We start from the raw sequence: 11,895 nt of genomic DNA on the forward strand, positions 1-11,895 counted from the left end.
CCTGAGGGAGCTGGGCAGGGGCTGGAGAATCCCTGAGGAGCTGGGCAGGGGCTGGAGAATCCCTGAGGAGCTGGGCAGGGGCTCAGCCTGGAGCAGAGGAGGCTCAGGGGGCCCCTGTGGCTCTGCACAGCTCCTGCCAGGAGGGGACAGCCGGGGGGTCGGGCTGTGCTCCAGGGAACAGGGACAGGAGGAATCCCAGGATCATTGAGGCTGGAAAATCCCTCCAAGGTCACTGAGCCCAAACTCTTGAGTGCCACATCCAGGCCTTCCTTGGACACCTCAGGGGATGGGGACTCCAAGCCTCCCTGGGCAGCCCCTGCCAATGCCCATTCTACCCCTTTCCATGAAGAAATCTGAGGAAATGGCCTCAGGTTGTGACAGGGGAGGTTTATATTGGATGTTGGGATAAATTCATTCACAGGAAGGGCTGTTCAGCCCTGGCACATCTGAAGTAGTGGAAACCCTGTCCCTAGCGGGATTTAAAAGTCGTGTGAATGTGGCACTTGGGAACATGGCTCAGTTGTGGCCTTGGCAGTGCCAGGGAACATTGGACTCGTTACTCTTAGGGGGCTTTTCCCACAGAAATATTGCATGAATCGCTGAGGATGTAATGGTGAGTGACAGCAGCATTGCCCCACTGTGCCTTGTCCTTGTCCCTGCCATGGGCACAGTGTGATGGAGCACAGCCTGCGCTGGCCCCGCCGGCCCTGGATCCCACAGCACGGCCAGGGGACGTGGCCCTGGCAGCCTGTTTGTCCCTTGTCCCCCCGCCGGGTGGCCGGAGCTGCGGCCAGCCCTGCGGCCACGCTGTGGGTCAGCGGCCAGTCCTGAGGCCATGCTGCAGCTGCTGGCCCGAGCATGGAGGTGGCAGCTCCCGCCTTGTCACCCGGTGTCGCGTCCCCGCCACGAGCCGACAGTGACATCTAGTGACACCAAAGCACTGCCCAAAGCCCCGAACACGGAATCGTCCTGAATTCCCAGCCCTGCTCCCGCCGCCTGGCCGGCGAGGAGCGAGGCTGAGCCGCGGCGCTGTGAATTAGTAAATACAACCAAACACGCATTTCCTTGGGCTTTAAGGCTTTGCAGACCCCCAAGCAGGAGGCAGCGAGGGCAGAGTGGCCACAGTAGCGTGTTTTGAAGGCTTTTTTGGGGGAAGTCGGGCCAGTTTTGGGTGCGCAGGGCAGTGGGCGATGGCTCCTCTCCATGAGGGGAGACCTCAAGGTGAGGGGGGAACTTGTGCCTGACAGGGCGGTGACGGCTGTTCCTCTACCATTAAATAATAATAACTGACTGGGGAGAGACAGCAAACTCCTGTACGATTTGGGGTGGCAGCGGCAGCGCCCCGGCCCCGTTTTAGTGTGTTTTGGCGCTGTTTTGGGGTGTTTTGGGGCTGTTTTCAGACGCAAGCAGGGGGCTGTGGAAGGGGGGCCAAGATGGCCGCCGGCCCCCGCGCCCCGCCGCTGAGGGGGGCGATGGCGAGTGCGGACCCCTGAAGGGCGCAGGGGGCGGAGGAGGAGGAAGAGGAGGAGGAGGAGGAAGAGGAAGAGGCGCTGCCCGGCGGGTCAGGGCGGGGAAGTCGCCGCCCGAAGATGGCGGCCGCGGCGGGGCCACACGCCGGGGCTGCGGCGGAGGCGCGGTTCATCAGCAGCGCCAAGGTGAGCAGCCCGCGGTCTGCCCTCCGCGAGGGTCCCTCCCTTCCCGCCCGGCCTGGGGGCACAGCGAGTAGAAGCCCGCAGGGATGGAGGGCATGGAGGGATTTCCTCAGCTCCCGGGTATGACTCGGCTTCGGGCACGTCCCTGACCCGCGGTCGTCCCTCGGCAGGGAAAGGGCTTGTTCGCCACCAGAAACATCCGCAAAGGGGAAACAGTCTTCGTGGAGAGGCCGGTGGTGTCATCCCAGTTCCTCTGGAATGCCCTGTACAACTACCGAGGTGAGCAGCTGGCGCTGGTGGCGCGTCCCCATCCCTGCCACCTGTCCCGGTGGGGTGAGCGCGGGGCCGCAGAGGTACCGACGGAAGGGTTTGGGTTTGTCTTAGCGCCTCTGTAAAGGTGGCCCTGCTGCCTTTTCTGCCTCTGCACTAACTGTTGACAAGTTCAGGTGTCATCTGAGCGATGGTGAATTCCATCTGCTCTGGAGGAATGTGCGAGATGGAATGTGCTACCATAGAATCTTGGAATGGGTTGGGTTGGGTTGTAAGGGGCCTTAAAGATCATATTCCACCCCTAGCATGGGCAGGGACACCTTGCCCTAGCCCAAGTTGCTCCAAGCTCCATCCCCTTTTTCCTCTTTGGTGTTGGTACCAGTTGTGTTGCTTTGCCCTGGGTTCTGGTCCATTTGCTTTCTGAAGGCTTTCCTGTGCCATCCATCCGTCCGTCCATCCATCCATCCATCCATCCATCTGTCCGTCCGTCCATCCATCCATCCATCCATCCCTCCATCCCTCCACCCACCCCTCCTGTCCCCCACAGCCTGTGATCACTGCCTGCGGGCGCTGGAGACGGCCGAGGAGAATGCCCAGCGCCTGCTGGGGAAGAGCTCCCTGGTGCTGCCTCACCCGGAGCAGTGCAGCATCAGGAAAGACCTGCACCAGCAGTGTCCCCGCTGCCAGGTATGGGGCTGCCAGGAGGGACTGTGCTCTCCTTGGGATCCTTGAGTCCTTCCCATCCAGCTGGGCTCTTGTGCTGTCTGCCTTTCCATGCCATGGGCCAAAGAGCCAAGGCTCTGCTGGTCAGGGAGGGGGCACAGCTGGCTCAGCTGGATCTAGAACCCCCTTCTCCTGCTGCCACAGCAAATGCCAGCACTGTCCCCTCGCTCTAGGTGACGTACTGCAGTGCAGAATGCAGGCAGGCAGCTCTGGAGCAGTACCACCAGGTCCTCTGCCTCGGCCCGTCCCGGGACGACCCCACACACCCCCTCAACAAGCTTCAGGAGGCATGGAGGTAGGGTCTGACCTGCCTGTGGGTCCATGGGCAAGGGAGGTGGCTCTCCTGGGCTGGCTCCTTACTGTGCATCCCTGCACAAGGTGGCTGGAGGGTGGAGGTGGCCGTGGTACACTGCCCAGCTCTTTCTCCTGGTTGGGTGTTGTGATGTTGGCAGCCCAAGGGTTTGGACACACAGCTGAGCACTCCTTATCTTTCTCCCACTGAAGAGCTACAAAGCACTGAGCTATGCACATCCCTCACTCCTGCAGTTTTATGGTGCTCCTGCAGATCTCCAGCCTCTGGGACATCCTTCTTGTAGCATTCCATGGGCCCATTTTTGTCCCTGCTTTCAAAAAAAAAAATGGTTCCACTAAAGGGGATAAGCAACATCCTTGACCCAAATCTTGTCCCAAGCCCCAGCAGAGTGAGCAGGATGGAGGGAGATTGTTTGTATGGGTGGAGCAGGAAGGTGGGTGCTGGTTTCTCTCCACTGGGTCCCCACACAGCAGTGCTGCACTGACCACTTTGGTATGCTGGATCAGTGCAGGCCTGACCACACCTGTGGCAGCTGTTTCTGCCTCTCTCCAGCTTTTCATTCCCATCCCTGAGCTCTGATCTGCTCATCTCTTCTCCCTTTTAATCCCACAGAAACATGCATTACCCCCCAGAGACCTCCAGCATCATGCTGATGGCCAGGATGGTCGCCACCATCAAACAGGTACAGTGGGTGGTTTTGTTATCCCACTGTGGATGTTATTCCCAAGGCTCTGTTTCCTTGCCCTGGCTTTCTCAGCATTTATTCTGACAATCCTCCCTCTCTCTGGGCAGGGGAGGAAAGTGGTGTTGGTGCAATGCCTCTGCTTGATTCTTTTGTCAGGCTAAAGACAAGGAGTGGTGGATCAAGGCTTTCTCCCAGTTCTGCAACAAGACAGCAAATGAAGAAGAGGAGATTGTGCACAAGCTGCTGGGGGACAAATTTAAGGTATGACCCAGCAGCTCTTAAATCCTTGAGGCTTCCTTCTCCTGCCTGTGTCTGTGAGCCCACAAATGCAAAAGCCTCATTACAGCAGGGATAAGAAACACTGGAAACTGCAGTGTTAAAGGGAGGGCCCTGACAGTGAGGAAGTTGTTGCTTAGAGGGTTTTGGCCTTGTGATGCTTTCATGGGCTATGCTGCTCCTTCCTGTGGGGGAGATGTTCCTGCTGTGGGCTGGGACAGCGTGATATTTAGCTGCTGAGTGGGTGGCTTTTGCTGCTGAGATGGGAGGATTTCACGGCTGTGAGGGCAGCAGCCTCCAGCCATGCAGGGCAGGCCAGGGAGCCCGAGCCCTTCTGGAGCCTCTGGCCTGGGCTGGGCTCAGCCTCAGCCCGGGGCTGCACCCACAGCACCCCCACCCTGAACGTGCTCTGTGTCCTGCCAGGGCCAGCTGGAGCTGCTGCGGCTGCTCTTCACTGAAGCCCTTTATGATGAATATCTCAGCAGGGTGAGTGGATCTGCCTCCCAGACAGCCCAGGAGCGCTGGCCAGGGCTTCCCCTGGGACTCTGCTGGTTCCTTGCTTCCCCGAAGCTTCCTGAAGCATTGCAGAGCAAGGTGCTCCTGCAGGCTGCTGGCCTCAGTTCCTTTGTCTGTCCTTTCTGCAGTGGTTCACTCCAGAAGGCTTTCGGTCCCTCTTCGCCCTTGTCGGGACCAATGGCCAAGGCATAGGAACCAGGTAATGGCGCTTTGTGGGTGCTCCTTGCCAGGCAGTGCAGATGTGCAATGTGACTGGCTGGGTTTAAGAGGTGGGGAGAGAGGGGCAGACTTCAAAAAACTTCATCTTGGCTGTGTCCAACCCTTTCACATCCTTCTGCCAGACCTTGGCTGCTCTGAGCCGCCTTGGATCACCTCTGCGAGGTCTCACTGTGTGCTGACAGCACTATGGGAGTGTAAAACTGTTCTTTTTCTGACAGCACTGTGGCTCTGTGGCAGTGTCCCACTGCTCTGCAGGCACTGTGGCACTGTGACACTGTCCCACTGCTCCCCAAGCACTGTGACAGTGTCCTACTGCTCCCCAGGCACTGTGTCACTGTGCCACTGTCCCACTGCCCTGCAGGCACTGTGGCACTGTGTCACTGTCCCCCAGCTCCCTGAAGGCCCGTGGCACTGTCGCATGTCCCCTGTTCCCCCAGCTCCCTGAGCCAGTGGGTGCACGCGTGTGATGCGCTGGACCTGCCCATGCTGCAGCGGGAGGAGCTGGACGCCTTCATTGACCAGCTCTACAAGGACATTGAGAAGGGTGAGGCTCTGGGAGTGCAGGGACAGGGCAGGCAGCCTCGGGATATGAATCTTTGTCCTCCACCCCCTCCCAGTAGGAGGGAAAGGCTCTTGGGAAATCCCTCTGCAGTGCCCAGGCTGTGCTGGCTGTGGGTGTTCCCTGTTGATGGACGTTCCTTCGTGCTTGTTTGTGGAAGAACTGGAATGGGCCTTGCAGAGCTCTAACCCCTCTCTCTGTGCTGCAGAGTCGGGAGAGTTCCTCAACTGCGAGGGATCAGGGCTCTACGTGCTGCAGAGCTGCTGTAAGTAACACAAGGACTGGGAGGAAAACCAGTAGTGAGGAGGGAAATGTCCTGTGCTAGGCTGGCTCACCTCTTTGTCTGGAGAAAGGGGTTTGTGCTTGCCATCTCTGGAATGGGATGGATGTGATGGGTACTGCTCTCAGTGTTCCCTGGCACTTTGCCCAGCTGTGGAATGGCCAGTCCTGCCTTGGATGCACTCAGATGTGATGTGTTTCCAGGAGTCACTCAGGCATTTAGCAGAGATTGTATTGCCCGTAGGTAACCACAGCTGCATCCCCAATGCTGAGACATCCTTCCCAGAAAACAACTTCCTCCTGCATCTCACTGCTCTGGAGGACATCGAAGCAGGAGAGGTGAGACAACAGGGCCTGGGTGGACCTGAGGTGACATCACACCTCGGCATCATCCCTGTGTCCCCTGCATCCTCCACAGACCCCAGCCCCAAAACCTGTGTCCTGCATCATCTTGGCAGAGGAATTCAATCCCCATCCCATGTAGGGGCTGCCAGACCCCCTGTTTCTGCCTGATTCTAAGAGGGACTGGGGCAAATCCTGCTGCTTTGGGATCATGGGGAGCGATTCTGAGCCCAGCCCATTTCTGTTTGCTGCCAGGAAATCTGCATCAGTTACTTAGACTGCTGTCAGAGGGAGCGGAGCAGACACAGCCGCAACAAGATACTCAGGTAGGGGCTGCCTGGAGCCACCTGGGGGGCACCTCACACCCCCTGACACCCCAAACATCCATCAGGGCAGCATCCCCACCCCGGGGCTGTGTGTGCCTTGGGGTGTGGCTGTGCACAGGCTGCTGTGAACTTCAGTGGGCTCGTGGCAGGGGGTTTGTCAGCACATGGTGCTTCTGGTGCTTTGAGCTCCTTGTAAGGTGTTGTAGGATTTGGGTTCCCCCCTCTCTCTGCAGGCTCACACCTGCAGACCCTTCCTCTTCCTTCCCTGTCCCTCAAGGGTAGGGGTTCCTGCTGGGGGTCACTATCCCCCTGTCCCATCCCCACCGTGGGGCTGAGAAATCCCCCTCTCCACCCGGGGTACCTTTACCCTGCCTGAGCCAGCAGCATGGAACCCCCAGACTCCTCTGGGTCTGACACATTTAGCCCCTTCCTGGCTGTTCTCTTCCCGACCCCTGGCCAGCAGCAGTGTGGGAGAGTACCTGTCTCTACACCATGCCTCTGTGCCCACCTGCCAGGGAGAACTACTTGTTTACCTGCTCGTGTCCCAAGTGCCTCGCGCAAGCCGACGACGCCGACGTGACGTCGGACGAAGAGGAGGAGGGCGAAGGAGAGACGGACGATGCCGAGCTGGAGGATGAGATGACTGATGTGTGATCCTGGCCCCGAGCGAGAGGAGAGGGAAGGGAAGGGACAGGAAGGGAAGGGCCTGGAGGCTCCTCCAAGAGGCAGCAGCTTTAATTTAGAACAGGGTTGTGTTGTGGGGTCGGGTGGGGCCGCGTGCCGAGGTGCCGGAGCGGGACAGCCGGGAGCCGGAGGCAGGCCCTGCTCCCGCCTGTCCGTGTTGTCCCTGTGCGTGTGTGTGTGTGTGTGTGTGTCAGGCTGTCCCTGTCTTCCCTGCGAGGACAAGCTGTGAGCCAGTGGCCCTCCAGCACATCCCAGTTCCTGGTGGGGCTGGCTGGTGCTTGCAGGGGAGGCTGGAGGAGAGTGGGATTCAGCCAGCCCCTGGGACACCATGCTGGTCACCTGTGAGGTGGCTCCACTGTGGCTGTGCAGGCTGTGTCTGCGGAGGAGCTTGTCCTTCCACCCTGCAGGGATGAGGGGAATGTGTGTGTGTGTGTGCGTGTCCGTGTGTCTGTGCACGAGGGTACTATTTAATGTCTATATTAGCACTATCTACACACTACGGAGCTGGGGCCCTTATATATCCTCCATCCCATGCCTTGGCCAGCAGTGAGGGGCAGGAGGATCTTGCAGGGGATGCTTCAGAGGGTGGCCCAGAGCCCGAGTCCAGCAGGGAGAGCAGAGCTGACCCTGCAGACACCTCCTTCCCAGCTTGGCTCATCCTGTGACACAGAGCCCTGGGCAGCGACTGCCAGAGCGTGTGGGGATGGAGAATGGCCAGGAGCTGACATGGGCTGGGGTGTCATCCCAAACCCAGAAGACATTTTGGGTTTCGTAGGGAGGGAGTTGTCCCTCCCTCCTGCTGGCCATGGGATGAGGATGTGCCCAGGGATGAGCATGTGCTGGGTGCTTCCCTGCACCAACTGCTTCTACATGGAGATGTGTCAGCACAGAATGGCCCCTCTGGATGTCCCCTTGTTATCCACCCCATGCTGCCACCCTCAGGGCCACACAGTACTGTCCCTGTGTGCAGACCATGTGGCTGGAGGGACAATGGCTCCAAGAGAGGAGCAGGTCAAGGATGCACCCAGGGTTTATTTCCTCCCTCCATGGATTTTGGGGAGCTGTGTTCCTGCCGTGTCCGTGGCAGCTGGATTGTGGGACTGAGGGTGGCACACCCATGGCACTGCCATCACTGCCTCCCGCTGCTTGTCCTCAGCCGTCCCGGGCCACATCCCCTTCAGTGTTCCTAATAAACCGAGACTGGTGACAGCTGGGGACCTGTGCTTTGTATTGCTGGCTGCTGAGTGCACAGAGGGCTGTGAGCCAGGGGCTGGTCCTGTGGGGGCACGGGGCTGGGGGAACAGACACCTCTGCAAGTGTGGGCTCTGATTGGTGACCAGCCCACCCCTGCTGGAGGCTACGCTGTCCCATGAGCCTCTGACCGAGCCCTGCCCCAGCTGCAGGAGGTACTTGGAGAATTTTACAAGGAAAAAATTTGAGGATGACATTTATCCCTTCATCTGCTGACTGCTGGAAATAAAAGACAAACTTCCCCTTCTCTAAAACTTACTCAGTTTTAGAATAAGTTAGCTCAGACAAAAATATACAGACATCAGGTGAGCCCTGCTGGTACAGACCAAGCCTGTATCGCTCTCCCCCCATCCCTGCCAGTCCTGCATCCCTCCAAATCAGCAGCACAAGGTCAAATGTTTCCAGGGAAGTGCTGGCCTGCTCTGGGCCCTCACCTCCCTCCCACACAGTCACAGCTTGGAGCCAGGCTCAAGGTTTCCCCTGGCACTGGTGTTTGCCCTTGGCCACACACCGGTGCCAGCAGAAAGATTCCCTGTGGCTGAATCCAGTGGGTTCTCTGGAGCATGTTGGGATCCTTTCCTCAAACCTGGTCCTTAGGGCAAGATCCTGGGATGCACCAGGAAGTCCTTGATCTGCCACAGCCTTCTGCTGCTACCAGAAGGTCCAGGGGGGCTGCATCATCTCGTAGGTGGGAATGCTGGTGACGTTGACAGGAATGGAGATGACGGCCCAGGGGAGCCCGTGTTGCTCCAGGGAGCGCCTGATCATGTACCTGGGGGATGGAGGGGTGACAGCTGTTCCCAAGCTGCCAGGGCTGGGAGAGTGCAGCCAGACCCCAGCACAAACCACAACCCAGCTCCAACTCTGCCCATTAACCAGGACTGAACCCAACCCGATTAATTATTAAATTTCAGCATTTCCTCTCACTGGGGTTTGAATCCCTTGGATTCCCCCTGTGATCCAGGTACATTTCCCATCGCTGCACCCCAGCTCCATTGCATTTCCTGCTGCATCCTAATCTAAGTGCATTTTCCCTCAGTGCCTTGTGACCCTGGTTCATTTCCCCTGTGTTTCCCTTGGTCCGGCTGCCTATCACCCCTCTCCCCTCCATGGTCCAGCAGCATCCCCTTGAGCGCCCTAAATTAACAGAACTGAACCTCCCTGCTGTGAGGTTGTCACTCAGCCGTTTGTGAGCTGTCCCACCCCGGGATGGCAGCCCGGCACGTACCCGTCCCTGCCCGGCAGGGAGAGCTGTCCCACCCGGGATGGGAGCCCGGCACGTACCCGTCCCTGCCCGGCAGGGAGAGCTGTCCCACCCGGGATGGCAGCCCGGCACGTACCCGTCCCTGCCCGGCAGGGAGAGCTGTCCCACCCGGGATGGCAGCCCGGCACGTACCCGTCCCTGCCCAGCAGGGAGAGCTGTCCCACCCGGGATGGCAGCCCGGCACGTACCCGTCCCTGCCCAGCAGGAAGAGCGCGGGGATGTCGGCCGTGCGCCGGGAGCTGTCCTGGATCATCTCGATGTAGAAGCTGTCGTTGTCATAGGCGTTGTCGGCGATGATGACGGCCCGCCCACCGTGCTCCTGGATCACTCGTGTCTTGGACAGGAACGAGCAGCCCCTGGGGCACAGAGGAGAGGGACCACGCTGTCACCAGCCTGGGGTGGCCACAGGTGGCTCCAGAGCCTGCACCTGCCAGAGCTGGCCCGGAGACACCTAAACTAGGGATTGTCTCCCTGATTCCACACCTCCTCCAAACCCTGCTCCTCTGAGTCTGTATTTTAGGCACAAGCCACCCACACTCCTAAAAAAAAGTGAAATAAAATCTTGGATGGTTTGGGTTGGAAGAGATCTTAAAGCTCATCTGGTTCCACCCCTGCCATGGCCTTCCACTGTCCCAGGCTGCTCCAAGCCCTTGTCCAACCAAGTGTCCCTGGCCTTGGACACTTCCAGGGATATGAGGCATCCAGAACTTCTTTGGGCAACCTGTCACAGAGAAGAGTTCTTTGCCACTGTCTAATCTAAAACTACTCTTTCAATCCGAACCCAGACAGCATTTTTGTTTCTACCTTGCCACAGGCTAAAAAACACAAGCTGCAATTCTCCAGGGTAGGAACACCGTTGCATTTTCCTGGTTTCTCTATGTGGAGAAAGCCTCCTTCATAGCATGAATATGGAGGTGATGGGGAGATGTGGCCAGGGCTCCCCTCCTGCCCAGCAGGGTCGCCCAGCAGCTGCCCTGATGCCAGACCTACCCCCTCTCCACCAAGGCGATCTGGTCCTGGATGAAGACCCCATTGTTGAGCTCTCCACAGGCCTCCGGAGGATCCGCTGGCACCAGGTGGATCTGGTCGTACCTTGTGTTCTCCAAGGAGACAGGCAGGGGTGAGCCGGGGGATGGAGCTGCTCCCCCTCCCCAGCCCTGCCCACCTGGGCTCTCCCACACCCTGCTCATCCCTCTGGGGGCTGCTTGGGGGAGATTTTGGGCTCCACATTCAGGGACACTCAGAGCCAGGCCCAGGGCCAATCCCTGCCTCTGGAATCCTGCTGAGGCCAGGGATGTTTGTGGAAGAGCAATGAGCTCCATTTTAATCGAAACCCCAAACCACAGAGTCCCACCCAGGAGCAATATTGGGATGGAGGGACCCAAAGGGGCTAATTCAGTTTTTAATACTTACAAACACGCCACCGAAATCCTTGGCTGGGGTGGCAGTGAAGATGTAGCGGATGTCTCCGGGGCTCAGCACTTGGAAGTACAGATATTCATGGATGCGTAATCCTGGGGGTGAAAGGACAGAGCTCAAGGGAAACTAAAGGCAAAGTCCCTGAAAAAAGGGGAGAAGTCCCAGTTGTCACTCCTGAACCACGGGGAAGAGAACAGGCCCTCTAGCAATGACAAATCCTGGCTCAGGATCTAAAACACCCCAAAGGTTTTGGGGTGTTCCAAGGGCAGATGGGGCAATTCCCAGGGGCTGAGAGGAGAAGAGCGAGAAGAGCACAGGGACTGGGGTGCTCAAGGGGAAGGGAAAATGCTGCTGGACCATGGAGGGGAGAGGGGTGATAGGCACCCAGACCGAGGGGAACACAGGGGAATCGCACCAGAGTCACAAATGAGAGGGAAAATGCACTTGGATGAGGATGCAGCAGGAAATGCAATGGAGCTGGGGTGTAGTGATGGGAAATGTACCTGGATCACAGGAGAAATCCAAGGGGCTCAGACCCCAGCGAGGGGATATGCTGCTGGATTGGGGTACTGAGTGGGGGAATGCAACTAGGTCGAACTGCATCGGGGGAATTGCATCACGATGGGGATGCAGGAGAGGAAATGCACCCGGATCGGGATGGAGGAGAAACGCAATGAGGTGGGGGCGCACCGAGGGGAAATGCCCCCGTGCTCCGATTGGGGTACAGGAGAGGAACCGCAATGGGGCCGGGCTGCCGGGAGGGGAAATACCTGGGGAAAGACACAGGAGGGGAAATACACCGGGATACAGACACGGGAGGAGAAATACACCGGGATACAGACGCAGGGGGGGAAATACACCGGGATCGCGGTGCGCCGAGCGGGGAGGCGGCCGGCCCGGGATGCCTGGGGTGTGTGCGCTGTCCGGGTGCGGGGTGCGGGTGGTGGCGGCGCGGCCCGGGCGCTGTCCCCGCTCCGTGCCTCCCTCCGTCCCTCACTCACCGCGGGCCGGCCAGCAGCAGACGCAGAGCCAGAGCCAGAGCCAGAGCAGCATGGCTGCGGCACGGCCCGCCCACCGGCCCGCCCCGCGCTTCCCATTGGCGGATGAGCTTACCGCA

The 11,895-nt window shown here is 59.0% G+C and overlaps 2 protein-coding genes across 4 annotated transcripts; one reads left to right on the forward strand and one right to left on the reverse strand.

The window, feature by feature from the left end:
* Positions 1–1,570: 1,570 nt before the first annotated feature.
* SMYD5 (SMYD family member 5) lies at positions 1,571–8,053 on the forward strand. The gene is made up of 13 exons (XM_050973468.1): positions 1,571–1,655; positions 1,823–1,931; positions 2,470–2,609; positions 2,819–2,940; positions 3,571–3,640; positions 3,800–3,904; positions 4,343–4,405; positions 4,564–4,634; positions 5,092–5,198; positions 5,422–5,478; positions 5,737–5,831; positions 6,090–6,160; positions 6,676–8,053. Exons 1-13 carry the CDS (start codon positions 1,590–1,592, stop codon positions 6,812–6,814), a joined length of 1,215 nt encoding a protein of 404 aa, XP_050829425.1. The 5' UTR covers positions 1,571–1,589; the 3' UTR covers positions 6,815–8,053.
* A 286-nt stretch (positions 8,054–8,339) lies between these two features.
* On the reverse strand, positions 8,340–11,870 carry PRADC1 (protease associated domain containing 1). 3 transcript variants are annotated; one of them, XM_050973470.1, is made up of 5 exons: positions 11,780–11,870; positions 10,773–10,873; positions 10,350–10,459; positions 9,548–9,715; positions 8,340–8,867 (listed from the first exon to the last, which is right to left on the reverse strand). In XM_050973470.1, the coding sequence occupies exons 1-5, from the start codon at positions 11,829–11,831 to the stop codon at positions 8,747–8,749; spliced, it is 552 nt and encodes a 183-aa protein (XP_050829427.1). In that variant the 5' UTR covers positions 11,832–11,870; the 3' UTR covers positions 8,340–8,746. The 3 variants fall into 3 exon arrangements, with proteins under 3 accessions (XP_050829427.1, XP_050829428.1, XP_050829426.1); XM_050973471.1 differs by lacking the exon at positions 11,780–11,870 and adding an exon at positions 11,282–11,548 and having other exon boundaries at positions 9,492–9,715; XM_050973469.1 differs by lacking the exon at positions 11,780–11,870 and adding an exon at positions 11,282–11,543.
* Positions 11,871–11,895: the final 25 nt, after the last annotated feature.

This window comes from Serinus canaria, chromosome 4, assembly GCF_022539315.1.
Source record: "Serinus canaria isolate serCan28SL12 chromosome 4, serCan2020, whole genome shotgun sequence".
Lineage (NCBI taxonomy): Eukaryota > Metazoa > Chordata > Aves > Passeriformes > Fringillidae > Serinus > Serinus canaria.